The sequence below is a fragment of the Mytilus trossulus genome, chromosome 4, assembly GCF_036588685.1.
Source record: "Mytilus trossulus isolate FHL-02 chromosome 4, PNRI_Mtr1.1.1.hap1, whole genome shotgun sequence".
In the NCBI taxonomy this organism is placed as follows: domain Eukaryota; kingdom Metazoa; phylum Mollusca; class Bivalvia; order Mytilida; family Mytilidae; genus Mytilus; species Mytilus trossulus.
Window position 1 is genome coordinate 44,758,993 of NC_086376.1, and position 22,056 is coordinate 44,781,048.

General features: G+C 30.7%; 1 protein-coding gene across 1 annotated transcript; it reads left to right on the forward strand.

Moving 5' to 3' along the window:
• Window positions 1-476: 476 nt before the first annotated feature.
• LOC134715353 (caspase-7-like) lies at window positions 477-12,500 on the forward strand. Its single transcript, XM_063577479.1, has 6 exons — window positions 477-621; window positions 2,200-2,224; window positions 2,831-3,348; window positions 3,999-4,237; window positions 5,346-5,583; window positions 9,958-12,500. Exons 1-6 carry the CDS (start codon window positions 537-539, stop codon window positions 10,194-10,196), a joined length of 1,344 nt encoding a protein of 447 aa, XP_063433549.1. The 5' UTR covers window positions 477-536; the 3' UTR covers window positions 10,197-12,500.
• The last annotated feature ends 9,556 nt before the right edge of the window (window positions 12,501-22,056 follow it).

Sequence of the window (22,056 nt, forward strand, 5' to 3'; positions counted from 1 at the left end):
AATTGTTGTTTTCAAAACCGCAATTCAGTCATACAAGTATCCGTACACGTAAAAAAATCTCAAGCAAGCACTAGATATTTCTTCCGTGTACGTCTAGCTACACGTACCAGTACACGTACGACAGCGTAATCTCAACCAAAAAATCTAGACGGAGATTTTCATTATATCTTTAATCGTGTATTCACATATACATGATATATATAATTGTTTGTATTTTACTACATGTACCATATGTATAGCAAAATGTTTATCCATTCGGTCATTACCATTTATTGTAAATGCGATTGTGCCAATAAAAATATTGTCTATTGCCTATTGTCTATAATGTCTGTTGTTAGATTGCTGTTTGTTTGTGTGTTTGTTATCAATCGAAGTAATAGTTATGTTTTGTTTGTTTTTTATGCAAGTTGGTATTTAGTCATATCCTATCTTTAAAAAAATATTCTTGTGAAAACTTGGGCTCTCTTGTCCTTCCGCTTTCACTTTCGTTTTGGATTTTCCAAACTTTCCAAATTTTCTTCGAAGCATCTGAAGCAATGGATGACAGAAAAGCCGACAACATTGACAGAAAGGATGAATTATCCGATCTCGATTGCAAACATGAAACATATAGCTCTATGGGTATAACAAAGAATCTTTAAGTCAAACTGTTTAGAGTGTTCTTGTTCCTGGGACTATTAATAATAATATTATACTATTAATTTAAGGTACATGTAGATAGGGTGTCTTCCTCCATCTTGGATTTGGAAATACCAGAAGACAAGGTCTAGATCAATTAAGTGTAATAATATGATAAATTATACTGTTCCTATAAAATTGCCTACTTCTTTATGTGTGTGCAATATTTTATTATAATCGGGGTTGACTTTGCTTAGTAATGGTCTTCAGGTGGCATGCATGCAGTAGCATATGACTTAGTAAAATATGTATACATGTAGGTTCCACAATTAAAATTACCCCCCCCCCCCTTCATCTGCCTATGAAAACAGAAAAAAATAAAATAATCCCACTATCAGGGCATTGAAATCTCAACAGATAGAACAGGCAAAATATGGTCAACATCAAATTCTTTTTTAATGAAGCTATCCAGTTGCAGATCCAGAAATTTACATAAGGGAGGTGGGTGCCCACTCCAGTCATGCTTCAGTGATTCCCTATATAATAAACCAATTTTTTCCTACAAAAAGACAGGTGAAGGGAGGGGAACTATACCCCTTAATCTGCCTCTGGTACCAATATAGATTAGTTAGAAATATATACACAGTTAGGAGTGTTGTTTGTTTAACATTTTCGCCCCGTGGATTTTTCATATAAAAGATATTGTGCAATAGCATGCATATTAAGACGGCTGAGTACTAATTAAGCCTTTAAAGTTGGTTTAAAAGATCACCAAGAGTATTTTTTTACATCTTCCATGTCTTCTTTGGCCTATTATTTTTCTGTTTGACTGTTTTTATTTTCATAGTAAGACAAGGTCCAGAAATTAATGTACACAAATATATGCAAATTGTTGCCAAAAACATTAAAGAAATGATATTTTAACTACTGGAAATCAAATCTATGGAAGATACTGATTACAAACATGTATGCAGTAAGCTTAATTTGTATAAAAGTAAGAAAATAGACCACTTTCGAGTTCATCCGTCACCGGAAAAAACTTGTCAATTATACGCGCCTTTATCACCGTCATTTGTGCGTTTAGGGGCGTCGTCACTTCCTTCCAATGTTGAGCGAGTGGTTGGAAAACTATAATTCTATATTGTACGAATTATTCGGCAAATTGAATTCTCAAAATTGACAATCAACACTGCTGTCATTAGGGAATTGTCAGTAAGTGCCTACAGAGCAACCATTATTTCTAGTTTATCCTGCACAAAGACGATCACTAAGACGCTTGATGAACGTAAATAGTGCAGGGATACAGGCGAGCCCCTCTATCTGGTAAATGACGTCATAAAGGCGTGTATAATTGACGAGTTTTTGCCGGTGACGGATGAACTCGAAAGTGGTCTATTGTAATGGTTAAATTTATGAGAGTAAATGTTTACATTTTTTTCTTAACTGTCAATTGTAAGTCTGTTGATTATCCAATACTGTAACTAATGAGTCATCCATACAATTATACTTTTAAGAATGTATATCTTTGCTGAAACATTTTCATTAGTTGTTTACAATTGTAAATCCATGCTTATTTTGCAGATGGATTGGGGAAAAACATAAAAAAGTAAGTAGGTATTTAATATATCAGTAAAGGTTTGACACAAACTAAATTAAAAATAAACTGACTATGCTGTGGCTAAAAAAGAGAAATACAAGTAGACAGACTATAGAACACAAAACACAACAGTGAAAACTAAAAACTAAACAACACGAACCAAACCAAAAACTGGTGATGATTTCAGGTGTAGGGTTAGCAGATACTGCTCCACATGTGTCACATGTGTTGTTGCTGACATTGGAGTACAAACCTGGTAACTAGTCTAATTCAGTTGGTCACATTTGTGAAAAGGGGTCTGGATTTTGTCACAACATATCCACTATCATCTGTGAAATAGATATTTCATTGAACATGTGTCAAATAAACTCACCATAGACACAAAGATATTGCAGTTGCGCCCTAAAACTGTCTAAAATAATCTAATTTTTTTTAAATTTGTTTTGCATCTTTTATCAATTTCTGGTCAATAAGTCTTGATTTGCAGACTTAAAAAAATAAATAAAAGTCAGGAGATAAAATCTAAGTTCTATTGTTTAAGATATGTTTATACATATCTTTATACATACGCAATCATGTATCATGAATCTACCATATGAATTATTTTTTTAACAGATTTTTCGGCATCAGTAAAAGTGATAGTTCTCAAACTTACACTGCAAATGTGATTCCTGCTGGGGGTGCTGAAGATAACCCACATCAATCAACCATTACAGAGGCCACAACGCCAAAAGATTCAAGGAGAGAGACTGGTGATAGAAATGAAGGAAATGAGGATTCATCTACAACAGTTGTTTACAAAGACACAGGAAAAGCCATGAAAGCTAGCAATTCTCAAACTTCTCAATCCTTACAAGCTACAGGTGGAATAGGAGCTAATTCACCAGAGCAAAGTCCAAACCTATCTGTAAACACACAATATATTATCTCCCCTGATGAAAAAAATAAGAGACCAGGTTTAGCCCTCATCATCACAGGACAGAAATTTGCAATAGGGAATGGGGATGTCAGAAATGGTGCTGAAAAAGATCTGAGGAATATGTTTGAAATCTTTTACAATTTAGATTTTGAGGTTAGATGGGAACCATTTGCCAATAGAACTACAGAAGATTTAAAAAATGAATTAATTAAATGTAAGTATATTATTATGTAGTTTAAGGCTGGAAATAGAGCAAAAAACCAATGTGAAGCTATTACTAAAATAATTTAGGGGAGCAAAGTCAGAAGGACCTTAACAGAACAGATATCTATTTGTCTAAAGGAGAAGAGCCAGACACCACAATAAAGACCCTTGTTAGGCAAGTCATATCTCTGTGTCAACTGTTTATCTATATTATGTGAACATTTTATGGTGTTCCAGGGTTGGCTGGATAAGCTCCTGCAGATACACTTGACATTATTGAGACAGAAAATTTTAAAAGAACTCAAATTCAAAAAAACCCAGCACAATTGTTTTTAGTCAAAAATGTATGTTTAAATGTTTTTTTAACATCAGAAAAAGCATTGTGAGTTGATAGCTAAATTTAATTGTTAATACCCACACTTGAAGAAAGGGGTACACTTGTTTACCGCTGTCTGTCCATTATTCTGGCAAACTATGCCGGCTTCATGAAATGTAGTATCAAGCTGTCAGTGATGCATTTTTACTTTTATTTCTCATCAACTTAATTTTTTCAAAATACTTTTAATAGTGAGAAACTGGCAACAGTAAATCTTGTGTTTATAATAAACAATCTTGTATAAGTTTCAAATAACTAGTGTATATAGTAATGTTTCTCTTCAGGTGCTGAAGACCCAACATTAGAACAAAAAAAGTGTTTAGTAATTGTTATCACATCACATGGAGGAGAAGTAAAGCTTGGAAGACCATACAGACCAGAGAACATTCCCCATGATATCAATGTATATGGGCATGCCATCAATACATATGATGGAATGATGCCTACTAATGAAATATTAGAAATATTTGATGTGGACAGCTGTCCATACATGGAAGGAAAACCAAAACTTTTATTCATTCAGGTGATAATGTCAATGCTTTGTTGTTTTAAATCTTAAAGATAATTTTTTTTATATCGTTCCAGTTACTAAGACACTAGAATAAAAGAATTTCTTCTCACATGCAACATACTTTATTGTTTTGTATATATGCATGATCTGTTGTTTTGTCTTGTCTGCTTCTTTCTGTCTTTTCTATCTGCCTTTTATGGTAATTCTTTGTTTAAGAATTGAATGCTTCTTTTTGTAAATTTATTGGGTGGTAAAAGCGTTGACCGAAGTACATTTTGTATGAAGCACGGAAGCGCTTCATTCTAAAAATGTAGGCACGGTCAACGCTTTTACAACCCTATAAAGTTTCAAAAAGAAGTATTCAATACTTATAATTACATTTTTTTAGCTAAAATCATGAAAACAAGATTTTTATCCAGTTTTATTTAATTCACCTGTGCACTTTTTTGTGGGACCTCGTGTCATCATGCATGATAAATGTTATTGTCTGATGCAATTGTTTACGGAATAAAATGTTAGCCAATCAGAATAACGTATTATAATGAAACTTACATCTAATGTAATTATTTTCTTTTGAAATACATATCAGCATTGTACATATAGATTCTACCACTGCATCGAGTGTAATAAGATATTTATCGACTCAAGACAGTTAGATTTTTAAGTATTTAAAATTTAACTGTCAAAAAGTGGATAAATATCGTATTACACGAGATTCGGAGTTGGAATCTGTTTCTCTAATGATTGTCTAACAGTATGCAGGCAAACCTATTCATTCTTTTTGAATGATCTTCAAAAAGATGTGTTCTCTCTATGTGACGTCATCAGACATGGTCGCCTTTTTTTATGCCATCACAATAGGAATTTCAGAGGAAAGTAAGAAAATTCAACATCATAATCAGATTTTAACCAATGAAGTACTGAGATCAAACGAACCACATGTTGATTAAATTTTTTTGTATACAAAGGGTGCAGAAAGGAATAAATTGACTAAGAATTCGAGAAATGCCTGTAATCAATTATCAGCTGTTCTAGAGATTAAATGCTACTATTTATATGTCATCATAGTAAAACTTTTTTTTATTGATTTTATAAATGTTTTGTATTACTTATTTTCCAGGCTTGTCGATCCAGAAATAACATCAAGTCAGTAGACAAAGGAGTCGATATTAGGGTAGCACAAAAACAAGACACCCTTATAAAACAGACAAATGACTTCTTCTCCACAATGGATGTACGTCACAAGGAAGAGACAAGTGAAGATGTGACCAAAACTATATATGATACAGTCACAATGAAAGACATGCTACTGACGCCTTGTTATCAAGACTTTATGGTTGCTTTTGCTAGCACTGAAGGTATAATTTTTACAAGTATAGAAAATCAGTTCAGAGTTCGTATTTACCACTGTTTTTGGGATACGATTGCTGTCAAGCAATCTGTAGACTTTTACCATTGACCCTATGACACACTCCCTCACGTCATTCGTTTTATTCTAAACATTCGGCAACATCTCAGATTCTTATGATTGTCTTGCTTTAAAAGGTAAAAACAAGCAAAACAATTGAACATAAACAACTTTCCTGTAATGTTTTACTCATAATCTTCATGTGTGATATTTTCCTTGACTTATATGCGTGTTTTTAACAATACGGAAAATCAGAATTAAACAGTATTTATATTAAGTGTTTTTATAAATTTAGAAACACGTCAGAGGGAATTCCCAAATTTTGATAACTTGCGAGAGTTCTCTGAAAGCCGATCGATAATTCTATTTCTGTCACAAGAACTGAAGTGGAGTATTTCTATATTTTACCGTTATGAAACTGATATTTGATACTGTACTCTCATAAAGAAATGGAGAACCATTCATCATATCATTTAATAAACGTTCTTGTTCCAAATCGCAAGTCGCGGTTTGTTTATGTATTAATGTCCATGCGTGGTCTCACTAATTAGAGACAAAAAGAATTGTAGAGACAAAAAGCGTCAAGAAGCGACAAGAAGAATAATATTAGCAACAAGAAACTATTTAGCGACAAGAACACATTTTTTTATTTATATTACTTATTCGAAATAAATATTAAAAAAATATGCAAAAGAAAACAATTTCAACGACAGAAAAGTTAATTTTGATAGGGGGAAAAATGAAACTTGTAAATCTAATTCAGTTGCTACATTTATTTACATGATATTTTATAAGGTATCACAGGAAGTATATTTTGTCTTTTTATTTGTTTTTAAAACCATTTTTGTACAATATATAATTAACTTGCAAAATGCATTATTTGTGCATAATAGTCCAGTAAATACATACACAAATTGTGAAATACAAATTAAGAACTGAAATCAAACAAGAGGAAAACATAATTAAAATGTGAATATTTTTCATCATTTTATTTAGTGTATTGTCTCATTGAAAGATATTTATCATGTTTATGCATATAGATTGAAGATTAAAGGAAACTGATGACAATCTTGAGTTTTCAACAGGTGTTCACTATTCGGTACAATAATTTTATATTCTGGTGCGTGTAATTGATGAAGGTGTTAATGGATGTTATTGTTGCATTAAAACAAAGGACACGCACCTAGTTAATCTGATTTGTTGCTCTTAATTGTGTATTACCTTAGAGTGAAGCCACAGCTAATGTTGGTCCTATCAGGAAAAATTAATTGTACAGTTAGGAAGGAAATAATATTTCATATTTTTGTTTTATTAAATCCTTCAAAAGGAAGGTGACAAATCTTTGTTTTTATTTTCATTTTATAGCGTTTACATTTCCTTTGCTCTTACACATGTTTAATTTCTACATCTATCAATATGATAATAAAAAGTACACAATCTCTTCATCGATTTTTTTTTATTTCTTCATCTTTCAATATAATCCTATTAAAAAACATTTTAATGTATGTGATAACAAAATGTATTCTTGTCGCTAAATAGCTTCTTGTTGCTTTTTGTCACTTATTATTTTTCTTCTTGTCGCTTCTTGACGCTTTTTGTCGCTGATTAGTGAGACCCCACATGCGTGTAGTTTTCCTGATTTCAAGGGGTATCAGATTGAGTGATTCCCTGCTTCATTGATTAATTTGAAACTCATGGGATTCTTTCTATGTCTGTCTGCATATGGAGGGCTATTGTTGTTGCATAATTTTAAATCACATGCATAATTTAAATTAAAATAAATGTTTCATCGTAAATATTACCTATAACACCCCTTCAGCAGAAATGGAATCTTCCATGTTATCGTTTCGAGTTGTCTCCCTTTTCGAAGTATTCGTCAAGAAGAATTAACTCGTTAATGCCGGTAAACGTCGTATTATATTAAGAACGATCTCAATGTAAACAGAGGAGTGTGTACGGAAAGGAGTCATGCCCTCTGACCCAAAGGAACTTCAATAATTAAAGAGTAAGAAATGGGGTTCCTCCTAAACTGGTCCGCCGTTCTATATATAGCTTCGCACCGAAGGTCAGTGTAGCGATAAGTGAACACAATAGGGTTCCTCCTAGAATTACGGTGATAAGATACGGAAGCAAGTTAACTCGTACCACGGCATTGGAACCAAAAAAGTTAACTTGTACTACTGCCGGGGAAGTCGTAACATTCAGAAAAATATATAAAAAATATGATGTTTTATGGGTTTCTGTTTGTAAACTTAATAGAAATAAAGTTGAATTACTTGAATTTTACACAGGAGTTAAATGAAAACTTAGACAAAAATAAAGAATGTTTTAAAGCATTAATGTTTTAACTGATCTTTCAAACTAGAACATAGGCGGATCCAGCCCCCCCTTTTTTTGTGGAAAAAATTTGGTTGATAATGAAGGGAATCATTGAAGCATGACTGGAGCGGACCCCCTCTTAGGTCAGTCAGCGGGCTCCCCCTTAGGAAAAATTCTGGATCCGCCACTGTAGAACTTAATCCAGAGGAAAGTTAAAACATTGCTTTAACTGTACCTTATTAAAATTGAACATGTTGAATATGTATATATCCAATTTAAGTTAATTAAAGCTGTAATCCATGATCACAAATTGAATGATATGTTTACAATTGTTGAAAGCCATGTGCTTTTTTTGCGGGGAAAATGCGGACCCCCTAAACAGGAATCAGTTAAATTTCATTGTTACATTTATTTATAGACAGTAAAAATAATTTTGGCAATCATTTTGACTAACTGCTAAGATTTAATTATTCATGAAAAATTTTCTTCTGGTGAAACTGTATATACCTTTATTATCTACATCTGCCACAGTATTTTCTATCCAATATACAAGGAACATAAGCTACAAATTGGTCATTGTACTTTCAAATTATATACATTTTACAGACTTAAGAGGTATTGGTTGAAAGTAACGTATATCATGTATATTCATCATTTAACACCATTTAAATGCATTTAAGTAAGTTGGTACGAGTTAGCAATGGTACGAGTTTGCATTGGTACAAGTTTTTTTTTAATGGTACGAGTTTACAATGGTACAGGATAACTATAATTCGATAAAACACAATAAGTACATGGCTCATACACTTGTAACGGGGATTGGCTATTCTTTAAGTTGAGTGACTATTCAGATTGTTACATGTTCATGCTTTTTTTGCAACAGTATTCTTGGATCTATTTCTTTCCTCTTTGATCTTTTGAATTTTGGCCAAATCTCATGCATTTGTTTAATGAAAATTTGGCAGAACTGCTATACATGTGTCAATGAAAACTATGGCAATCGTATCCCTCAGAGCATTCTGCTCTTTGATTTTAAACATTTTTTTTATCATACTGGGAGCTGCATCAATAGTGCATTGCTTTCAGCTGTTACTTTTGTTATAATATACTAAAACAGCAAAGACATTATAAAAAAAGATGTGTAAATCATCATAGTTTATTATAGATAAATCCTACAAACATATATTATCACTATTGTATTCTGTTTCTTCTGTTCTGAAATTTCACATTAAAAAGTTACATATTCTTCCTCTTTCTAAACTTCAATTCATATAAATTTTAGGCAACTTCTTATATATACAATAGGAAATAAATAAAAATAAATATCATAAGGATGTTTGATTTCTGTACATTAATTTAATACAATATTCACTAAGTGCATTAATTCTATTTTTTCAGTAAAAATTCCTTTCTTAGCTTTATCATAAAGTTTAATAATAGTAAAGTCCTTTAAAGCTGTTAACAATTATTTAAATGACATTTTGATAATAAACTTTCATATTTCCAATTCTTAAATATATTATCTCCCTTGTCAAATTATCTCCCCTTATCAAAACTGATTTTATAATTTTGTACTAAAAAGCAAAAACAAGTCATCATTTGTAAATTACAAACATTAACCACATACTTCTAAGCTAATAAAGCATACACAATTAATAGCAGCAAATAAAATCTGTAGTTACAAATGTAGGAAGTCATGGTTGATAGATATATAAGTGTCTACTTCACAAACCTAAGTAAGATGAGAGTAGACATCTCATTGCGAATAATCACAAATAGAGAATTGTAAGGTGAAATTAGCCAAATATTCATCTATGATGTGACTAGGTACACCCTTCAGTTCATTGTATTGATTACTCTAAATTATTATCTTTTTACCATCCTCGAATTCAAAAGAAACAAAAAACATTATCTTTCATGTAACAATTTAGAATATATATACCTGGTATATAACTCTAATTACTTTTATTTATAGATATGCAAAATTTGTTTTATTTCTTTTCAGAGCACATAGCTTGGTCAGAAGATTCAGGTGGTGTATTGTTGACCGCTATGTATAATGTGTTCAAAGAGAAGATAAAAAATAAACAAGACATTGATCTGTTGCCAACCATGACCGAAGTCTGCAGCAAAATGATGGACTACAAGTCAAATTTCACTGATCAACGGTACGACAGATCTAAGGCTGTTATGTGTCTTCTTCATATGTTAGGAGAGGAAATTATCTTTAAACCAAAATACTAACTTATTTATATTTCTGTACCAACTTTCTGATTCAGTCAGATTGCATAATGAAATCCCTTTATATGTGCTATATTTTTGTGAAAGGTTATAAGCTTTTGGTGCTATTAGATTGTAAAGTACATGTATTGACATATATTGACAAAGTATGTTGTTGCTGGTGTAATTGTAACATTCATGATAAAAAAAAAATCTTCATTAAAAAAATTTAAAATGTCACAGGAATTTTACTGATTAAAAAAAAAAAATCAGCAGCTGCTTTTTTCAAAACAAATACATTTAATCCACACTTTTGAAAATATATGAATCAAAAACTTGAGTTGCATTTTTTCTCTTTTCTGCTTGAAATAATGGTATATGTATCTATATAAAAATTAGAATATGTGGTATGATTGCCAATGAGACAACTATCCACCAAGGTTCAAATGAAGTGGATGTAAGCCGTTATAGGTTACTGTAAATTCAGAAATTAATGCGAGGTTTTTATTATTGCGAAAAATGCGACTGAGTTGTAAACGCAATAATTTAAACTTGTATTGTGAAATATTTTATAAGAATTTAACAGGATTTTTCTCAAAATTGTAAAAAATGAAAATCGCATTTAAGTCTAAATTGACAAAATCGCAATAATAAATGCACGCAATAATTTCTGAATTTACAGTATTGAGAAAACTCTGATACCATATTGTAAGCTATAAAAGACCTGGGTATGAGATTCAATTTAGAAAACAAATGGTCTAATTTATTAATAAATAATTTATGAAAAACTTGTACACTGTATTTTATTTTTTTGTTTCTAAAATTTCAACTTCTGGTGGTTTTACATATAAAATTATTTATAGATTCTGCCACAGTACTTTATGATATCTATGCATTTGTTAAATTTTCACACCTGCCAACTTTTGAAATCCCTTCAACATTTTTGAGAGTTACAATTTTTTGTCTTTTTTTTGGTTTGCATGTGCTGTTTATTTTTTTACTTTGTTTTACATTATTACACTTTTATTCATATAGTGTATACTGATGATGTACTTAATAACCTGTTTCTACTTTTCATGTGCATGTTTCTTTTACTTATATATAATTATATGTGTATAAAAGTTATATGTGTAGCTAAAATATCAGCAAAATATACAGATCAATAAGTGACTTGACCATTTCCATTTAGAAATATGGAAAAGGAATATAGAAAAAAAAAAGACATTTATGGCTTTATCTCATATTTTTGTAAAAAAAGAACACTAGAGTATACTTCATTGACTTTTTTTAAACATGATTAACACTTGAAAAGTCTGCAGATGCATATACAAAGTGTAAAATAAGACATAAGAGCAACTAATTAATTTTACGTAAAATTAGTAAGATCAGTTCTGTAAATACTTATGGCAAAATAATAGTCAAATTCAAAGGTATATTGGAAATTTGAAAAATTATTGCATGCATTTATAATTGCTATTTTGAAATAACAGACCAAAATGTGAGAATAAATATTGTGATAAAAGGAAAAGCTGCATAAAATGATTTCTCACTGCTAGTTTTTTTTTATTGCAATACTCAGTCTCACAAAGTCAGGTTGAATATATTTAGCAATAATAAAAACCTTGAAATAATTTATGAATTTACAGTATACATTAGACATAAAGAACGTCATTTGTTTAAAACATTGACTTGTGAACATGTTTTAATAAAAATAACACAACTACAAAGTAGTCAATGTTAAAATTGGACCTATAGCTCTCCTATTTAAAAATAACTACTAAGGTTTACGAACTTAATATACAATGTATTTAATGTACAATTTTTACAAATTTAAATGCACAATTTTATGTTTGTTTTAAAGTTGACAGTTTATAAATCTTAGTACTGTAGTACTATAAAGTAGACTGTGATAAAAGACAACATTGCAATATAGGATAGTACAAAACAAACTCTGTCTAAACATATGGCTATGTCTTTATAGTTGACTGTATATTTTTCAACCGGAAATACTTGATTTTTTCTCCATTTCTTGAATATAACAAACATGTGCTTAAAAAATCCTTTTAATTCATAGTTGCTTTTATAAAATAAATATGCGTTAATAATATTTAATAATGTGATAACAGCACTTGTTACAAAAACCATTATGATAAATATTATCAAAAATGATATAGGATTTGATGTGGCAGGGATCTTGTCAGAGGCTAGGGTCAAGAAGATAACAAATGATAAGAGTATTGTTATTCCATATCCAAGTCTTTCACCACATTCATGTGGCAGTAAAAACACTAGCGGATTTAGAAGTGAAAGAAGAGCCACAGGTAAAAATACCAATATGTTATAGTAAAGTGGTTCCCGCTTTATTTTAAAAACAAATTCATGAGAAGTATTACCATAAATTTTACCCTGCCTTGAAATAACGCTTTTTGTATTCCAGTCTGAGTGCTTGTTTTCGTAATAGTCATGGTATGGAATTGATGCTGCTTGAAGATAAGTTTTCCACGTAATATCCCATGCCATAAATAGAATTGAACAGTCTTGTTCGTCATAGGGAAATTTTCTTATATTAGCTGCACACTTAGAATTAATTATGTCTGCAGGTGTCCAGTTTATAAATCCATCATGCCGTATCAATATTTTGAATAAACTATTGGCTCCGAATGGTTGAAGTTGCTGTGCATCTGTCATTAGTGTTATATGTGGAAACCATATAACAGATTTAGAAACCAACATTTCTGATATGCCATTGTAGTCCTCTGGGTTCCATTTCAAAGAATTATCAAACCATGAAACCTGCAAGCCCCCTGACAAAGATAATATGCCATCAACTTCATCAAAGTGGTTTAATCCAAGATTGAAAAAACCCAAAGTAATCATCATGGTACCGTTTGAAACTGGTTTGAGATCTGGATTATATTGACTGTTGAATAGGTCATCGTATAGTTTCTCATAATTATCTATGTCTTGGCAATCTGATACATTTAAAATCCTAAATATTAAGCACACAAGAAGGACATCAACAAACATTTTGAAGACTAAACGTTGGGATACATTCTGGAAACTCTTATATGATAATATCAAGTTTACTTGTGCCTACGTCATTGGTTCAATTAATATAAATAGATGGAATCAATTTGTTTTATTCTTCAGCCGTCAATTAGAATATAAAAGAATGTAAATATTGATCAATCAGGAGAAATTTTTATAGAAAATAGAGTTAGGTTTCTTTTGTTTACAGCTCTTTGAAGAAAATTAAGGGTAATTATTTATAATTGTATTTTGTTTACAAAGTTTTAACTAATGATCATATGACAATATAGTTTTTTTAATTGCATTAAATTTTACAAATAAGGTTATGGAAAATAAATTTAAAATAAGAGATTGTTTGTTTATGAATGAAATATTGAATGTTAAAAATTATGGTAAAATGTTTTTTGTGGTCTGTTTTTGTGTATTAAGATGAGATGTTTATTGACCATTGGGAAATTTTTAATTGAATTGTGATACTTATTGGCCATTATGATCATATTGCAATTAATTGTCTTTACTACAGTGTAACAATGGTATAATGAATGGACTATTTTGTGTTATATCTGCTAATCAGTACATGTATTGACCAGTCTATCCATCTGTCTTTGATCTGCTTTTATTCTGAAAAATGGAATGAAAGGTTAGTGAGTGGTTTTGTGAAGTTATAGAATGGAAAATTTAGATATTAAGGGCATACAATTAAATTTTGATACACAGCGATTTTTTTTACCAAAATTTGCATACAATTAAGCTATTGTTCATCTAGCCAATTTAAATATGTTATAAAAAAATATGTGCTTCTTTGACAGAGATTAGGGTTGAAATTTAGACATAACTCAAAATTTTGATTTCTAAGAAATTTCAATCTTTTGGACAGACATACCTAACATTATTGTTTCAAAAGATAACCACGTTCAGATTTGTATAAGAATGAAAAACAAAATTGTGTTTATATAATTCTATGATGTCGTCTGCAGTGTCTGCCTCTGCAGCATAGGCAGCATCTGAAGATACATTTGGTTACTGGAACATTAACTTAAGTGAATGGATCTTTTTGAAATTTTACCAGAAGGTCAAATAATTCAAAGGAAGGATGGGGTATCAACAGTTAAGGAATCAGGGGCCAGAAAGGGGAGAAAATGTGTCTAAGTGTATGCATGTGTCTCTCTAAAATTGTACTACACGGTTCCATACCACACAGGGAAGGCTGTGATTGTGTTTGGAAGGAGGAAGTTCAAAAAGGTTGAGGTTGAGTTTTTTTCCCAATATTTCTGGGGGTTCATATTTTTTTCTTCAATTTTTTTTAAAAAGTATCAAGAAGAAATCTTCAATTGCACAGTTATTAGATTGGTCAGCAGTTTTCCAAAGTAACTGTTTTGTCAATTAATGTAGAATTCAAAATTTCATGCAATTTTAAGTGATTAGATTTGGTTTGCAGTATTCACTTGTAACTATTTTCTTAAAGTGGCTCAGACTTCTTCAAAGTTTCTATCAGAAGTGCCGTATTTTTTGTTATTTTATTCTTTAAAGAAAATGAAACAAATTGGTAAAAAAAAAATAGGGGGTCACGGACCATCTAAGCTCAAAATTTAGAGGTGTTGACATATTTTATCGGAATATAAAAAAAACGTTCTATGACAATTTGTCCAAAACTGTTATATGAAAAGCTGGAATATATCTTCAAAGAATGAGCCAATAAAAAACATAGGTCACGGATAAGGAAAAAAAAAATATTTTGGCTTAAAACCCAAATTTTTGCGGGAAAATGGTGAAAATGGGTGAAATGTCATTTTGACCCTTTAACAAATATGGATAATAACAAAAATATTCTATTAGTTACATAACTACAAAGATTTAACATTTCTAATCAATCAAAATATTTCTAAAAATTGTATCGAATTTACGACAAATAATTTTGTTATTCATGCGTATAACTATGCGCAGTCGAAAAGTCCCGAGCCACCTTGAAGAGAATCCAGCTACTGACTTTGGGAATAAAAGGTCACTTAGGCAGAACATTATCTAAGATTTGGCCTGGGCAAAGAGACAAAAAAGGATGGAATCATGAACTGAATAAAACAGATACTTAATTCATATAAATTATGTAAGAGTTCAACAATGTAATTATAAATAAAAAAAACTTGTTAAACATGTATGTAATCGAATAGAATCAACATTCTTATAAATAATGAATCGTATCAGAAACTTTCTAATGTCTATGGAAAGCAAAACAGAAATGAAGAAATATATTTGAGATAGAGTCTATTGTACTGAACTGTATATCTCAATCACAATTGTTTTTATACGACCGCAAATTTTGAAAAAAATTTCATCGTATATTGCTATCACGTTGGCGTCGTCGTCGTCGTCGTTGTCGTCGTCGTTGTCGTCGTCGTCGTCCGAATACTTTTAGTTTTCGCACTCTAACTTTAGTAAAAGTGAATAGAAATCTATGAAATTTTAACACAAGGTTTATGACCATAAAAGGAAGGTTGGTATTGATTGTAGGAGTTTTGGTCCTAACATTTTAGGAATTAGGGGCCAAAAAGGGCCCAAATAAGCATTTTCTTGGTTTTCGCACTCTAACTTTAGTTTAAGTTAATAGAAATCTATGAAATTTTGACACAAGGTTTATGACCACAAAAGAAAGGTTGGGATTGATTTTGGGTGTTTTGGTTTCAACAGTTTATGAATTAGGGGCAAAAAAAGGGCCCAAATAAGCATTATTCTTGGTTTTTGCACAATAACTTTAGTTTAAGTAAATAGAAATCAATGAAATTTAAACACAATGTTTATGACCACAAAAGGAAGATTTTTATTGATTTTGGGAGTTTAGGTCCCAACAGTTTAGGAATAAGGGGCCCAAAAGGGACCCAAATAAGCATTTTTCTTGGTTTTCGCACCATTACGTTAGTATAAGTAAATAGAAATCTATGAAATTTAAACACAAGGTTTATGACCATAAAAGGAAGGTTGGTATTGATTTTGGGAGTTTTGGTCCCAACAGTTTAGGAAAAAGGGGCCCATAGGGGTCCAAAATTAAACTTTGTTTGATTTCATCAAAATTGAATAATTGGGGTTCTTTGATATGCAGAATCTAACTGTGTATGTAGATTCTTAACTTTTGGTCATGTTTTCAAATTGGTCTACATTAAGGTCCAAAGGGTCTAAAATTAAACTTAGTTTGATTTTGACAAAAAATGAATCGGTTGGGTTCTTTGATATGTTGAATCTAAAAATGTACTTAGATTCTTGATTATTGGCCCAGTTTTCAAGTTGGTCCAAATCTGGGTCCAAAATTTAACTTTATTTGATTTTTCAAAAATTGAATAAATGGGGTTCTTTGATATGCCAAATCTAACTGTGTATGTAGATTCTTCATTTTTGGTCCCATTTTTAAATTGGCCTACATTAAGGTTCAAAGGGTCCAAAATTAAACTAAGTTTGATTTTAACAAAAAATAAAGTCTTGGGTCTCTTTGATATGCTGAATTTAAACATGTACTAAGATTTTTGATTATGGGCCCAGTTTTTAAGTTGGTCCAAATCAGGATCTAAAATTATTATATTAAGTATTGTGCAATAGCAAGTCTTTTTCAATTGCACAGTATTGTGCAATGGCAAGAAATATCTAATTTCACAATATTGTGAAATAGCAAATTTTTGTTTCATTAGAGTTATCTTTCTTTGTCCAGAATAGTAAGCAAGAAATATCTTATTGCAAGAATTTTTTTTTAATTGGAGTTATCTTTCTTTGTCCTGAATCAATTTAAATCTTTGTTATATACAATATACTTTATAATGTATATTCACTTTTTACTACCAACTGATCAATTTGAATAATCTTTACCATTCAGTGATAACAAGCAGTTTTTTTACATCTTAATATTTTATGATGTATTTAAATGAGTAGTTATTGTTGCAAACTCCATTAGAATATTTTAATTGAGATTAGTTTTGGAATAAGGGAAAGGGGGATGTGATTTAAAAATTGGGTTCAATTTTTCTCATTTGAAATTTCATAAATAAAAAAGAAAATTTCTTCAAACATTTTTTTGAGAGGATTAATATTCAACAGCATTGTGAATTGCTCTAAGAGAAAACAAACATTTTAAGTTCATTAGAACACATTCATTCTGTGTCAGAAACCTATGCTGTGTCAACCATTAAATCACAATCCAAATTTAGAGCTGAATCCAGCTTGAATGTTGTGTCCATACTTGCCCCAACCGTTCAGGGTTCAACCTCTGCGGTCATATAAAGCTACGCCCTGCGGAGCATCTGGTTAAAGGTTATTGTTAAAAAAAAAGTGCCACTAAATTATTATGTAACAAATTACTATACAAATTAACATGTATAGCTCATTATTTAGAGTTGTTTACACTCTCATCCTCTGTTCTTGGGTGGATTTAAAGTTGTTTCAATTATCAATCTTACCATATCTTATTATCATAAATACTGCATGCTTTTTACTGTCTTAGCATTTATTGGTTATATATTATTACAAATTTAAAACATACTTGTTATATTTCATTGTGATTAGATAATTGGTCATTCATGTATTACTTTAAAGCGTTGTAAAACTATAATTTATTTCTTGCTTTTGTATACAATAGTTTTTGTGTTGCAAACATCTTTTTTTCATTTATGTTCAAACATGTCTGAGATAACTGTAATGATTTTGTGCAGTGGCAGATTCAGGGATGTAGAAGTCGTATCCCCTTCCCCCACTTTTGGTAGGAAAATATAAATTATATCACGTTAAGAAGAAAATTGTCCACAAATTATGAATTTCTTCCATTTTATGGAAAAATGCCCATTGAAAAATCATGGAGCCGCAGTTACATTTGTTTTGGTTTATCTCAGAATCTATTGAAATTAAAGCAGTCAAAACAATAGTTTATCATTTAATAAAACTAGATAGATATTTCGAAAAACAAGAAGAATTTCAAATTATTTTCATCAGTTTAATAGATTGAGAGTGATGTTAGGGAAATTTATTAACAATGATATAACAAGAGTAATATGTATAATAAACAAGGGAAGATGAAAAGTTCTAAGGAATAACAAAATTTTCCAGAACTGTTTTTGTATGTACTGTTATTACATATAGCGGGACAAAATCATGGTCCATGCATATTGTGAATCAATTGTTTTTCTGATAAAGGATGTTTATAGCTCTTAAGATTTGATTCTATTTGAGTTAATATTTTTATTAAATTTTTAGGGATTTTCATGCCTCAGACTTAACTTTTAACATTCTTGAGTTATGTCCCATGGACACATTCCCCATTTATTTCAAACAGAAATGCATTATAAAATTTTCCTCCAACTAGCGTTTTTATGGCCCAGACTTAGCTTTTATTGTTCTTGAGTTATGCCCTTATTTATTTCAAACAGAAATCCAATTATAGAATTTTTCCCCCAACTATTGTACTTCTATTGATTTAACTAAATTCTACCTCAAAGACTTATAAATATCAGAACTTTATTCATATTTTGATGTTTTGCTCAATATTATTTTTGTTTCAGAAATGTTTTAAATAATGTAGAAATTTGTTGCTATGAATCATAACTTATAAGCTCCCTTCATGCTTTATTTACAACCAATTATTTATATAAAATGTTTTAATATTTAATTATCAGCATTATAATGTATTGAGTATTAACTTTTGTTGTGTATAGTAGTTTTCAGATAATCTTATTATATAATAAACTTTTTAAAAAATCTGTTTGTATCTTAATATTACCCAAACATTTTACATGTCATTCTAACTTTCATCTTTCATTTATTGATTGTGCTTAGGTTGTTATTTATTTTCATACGAAATTCAACAAAATCAAAAGCATTTCATTTTTGTACTATATATGTAACGTGATCTTGAATTATTAGTCATTCACATAGTTTTGAAACTTAGATCCAGTTTATTTTTATAGGTCTTAAAATTCACCAATTGTTTGGGCTTTGCATGATTTATTTCTATAAATGAGGGTTATTGTAATCGTTAGAACCAGGTGTGATTCAGTCCTAAAAGACATAAGGCATAAAGCTTTATTTAGTGTCAGTATAAGCAATACAAATGCTGATGCTAGTTGATGTTGGGGCTGTTTGCTAAACTTTGAATATAAAAAAGAATATATGGGATGATTGCTAATGAGACAACACTCCACGAGAGACCAAAATGACACGGAAATGAACAACTATAGGTCACAGTATGGCCTTCAACAATAAGCAAAGTCCTTCCACATAGTCAGCTATAAAAGGCCCTGAAATGACAATGTAAACAATTCAAACTAGAAAACTAACGGCCTTTTTTTTTTATTAAAAAATGAACAAAAAACTAATATGAAACACTTAAACAAACAATAACCACTAAATTACAGGTTCCTGACTTGGGACAGGCACATACATACATAAAATTGAAGCTGTCAATAACAAATCAACTGAATAACCTCACATTTATAAAAATTCAATGTTCAAAGACTCATAACTCTAGAAAAAACAACTGATAAAAGCTTTCTTGTGGATATGCTCATTTTCATATTATGAGTTGCAATTGCAAACTGTTGCAGTAGTATATTTGGGCAAACAATTTAGTTCAAAGGAGCATAACACCTAGAAAAAAAATCAATAGTAATTTCTTGTCAATATGCACATCTACATAGTACTACTTAAGAACTACAATTTGTTTTGTGAAATTCTGTTGTGTGGTTTCAGAGGAGTTGCTATGACAAACTGATGCTGTAGTATATTTTTCAGCAAAGTTCTAAGTTTAAAGGACATAACTCCTAAAAAATTTTTAGTATTTCTTTCCTTATGATAATCTACCTAGAATTTTAAAAATGATTTATTTCTGGTTTGATAGCAAGAAGAACAAAATGCCAGTTGAATGTCAGCTAATTAGCCTGCAAGATCAAGATGATCTACTGCAATCAGGTACATGTATAAGTTTGGTATTTAATGCCCCACTTTGAAACAGTAGGGTTTTTCTCATTACTGAAGGTCATACAGTTGCCTGTAAGTGCTTACAAGATAATCTACTTCATTTGAACTCTGGTGGATATTGTTGTCTCATTGACAATCATAGTCATCTCTAATTTTGCAGGTGACATTCTGTACAAAAATCATAGGCACTGGCTACGGTTACATGGAAATGTAACAATAATAAAAATGTTACATTGGAGACTAATTGCCAGAATGCATTGCTGGGTAGGGAACCGATTAAGGTGTAATACCACCATTGATTTCCCCCTATTAGTCTTTGTTAAATTTGCACTTTTCAAAAAATTGTGCAGAATTTATCTTTGTTTCAAATAAAGAAATACTTGGCATGAGTAAAGTTTTATCCTGTCCAGTTCTATAGAAAAAGTTTCACATAACATTTCATTGCATATAAGAAAATAACCATCATTGGAAGTGAACCAATCAAATTTCTCCCCTTATTCTATGTGTACAAGGTTTAGTCACCATGTAACCTCAAGATTACAAAATTTTCTATAGAAATCACAAATAAAAAATAATGGTGTTTTGAAACACCCAAGACATATGTTTATGACACAGAAATAGTTTTACTGCAATAAAATGTAGGACTAATTACCTACAACGGTCAAATTCAAGGGAATATTTTTTTAGACCTACTTTCGTATGCAACCGGATGTGACGTACCATGATTTGGTGGTATTACACCTTAATTACGAATGTAACAATAATTATTGAGGCTATGGTTACATGGTGTTATTGTTACATGAAAAAAACACCAATATGAACTAATGATAATAAAAGACATTTATTTTATATACAATATATACAATAATAACATACAATTTCTTGATTTTTTTACTAACAGTGACAATTTCTATATATCCATTCATTGAAGTGGTTTTTTGAAGCATGTTCAAGTCCGACAAATTTTTTATGAAACAACTCCAAGCAATATTTGTATATAGGTATATTGGTTAAAAAAGGTAAAAAAAACCTTTGGTTCGGGTGAGCTCCATCTGATTTTGAAACGAAATTACGTCCTCCATGGACGAGATTGAGGATGGCCACATCATCGTAACATGTATACAGAAGTTCATAGTATTTAAGTTCAGAGTTAGCAAACTTTGCTTTTGATGTATATATGAAGTTGTAGGTTTGTGCCTTGATATTGTTTCAGTTCGTTTCAAACACATCCTAAGTTTTAATGTTTCACCAAATACAAAATTGGTAATAGGAATCTCTTCGTCCATTGTTCAAAGTATAATGACAGTTATAAAAGTAGCTGTGCAGTTAAATACTTAGAAGGGCACACTTTTCTCAGCCCGAGTTCTCAACAACAAACCATCATGAACTATATTTTTTGCCTTTGGCACTACTTATCTGAAGTAGTATATCTTTAAGAACATGATATATAAACCTTTCAAGAAGTGAGCTAACATCGCCGCCGCCGCCAGATCACTATCGCTATGTCGAGCTTTCTGTAACAAAAGTTGCAGGCTCGACAAAAATACCATTTTTTTATGGTAAACTTTTAGCATAACTAGTAAATTGTAAATGTGAAAAACATCCAAATTCACTTTGTTTTTGTTAGATGTATTTTTATCAATCTGATGAGCTATACAAGCCTTTAACTGATTTTTAAAGCTCTTTTTATGTTGTACTGTTTCACCACTGTCCAAGGTTAGGGAGGGTTGTGATTCAGCTAACATGTTTATTTACCCTGCCACATTTAGTATGTATGTGCTCGTCCCAAGTCAGGAGCCTGGTATTCAGTCAGGTTGTTGTTTGTTGATGTGTTACATATTTGTTTTCCATTCTTGTAAATAAATTAAGCTGTTAGTTTTCTCCTTTGAATTTTTTATTTGTCATTGCA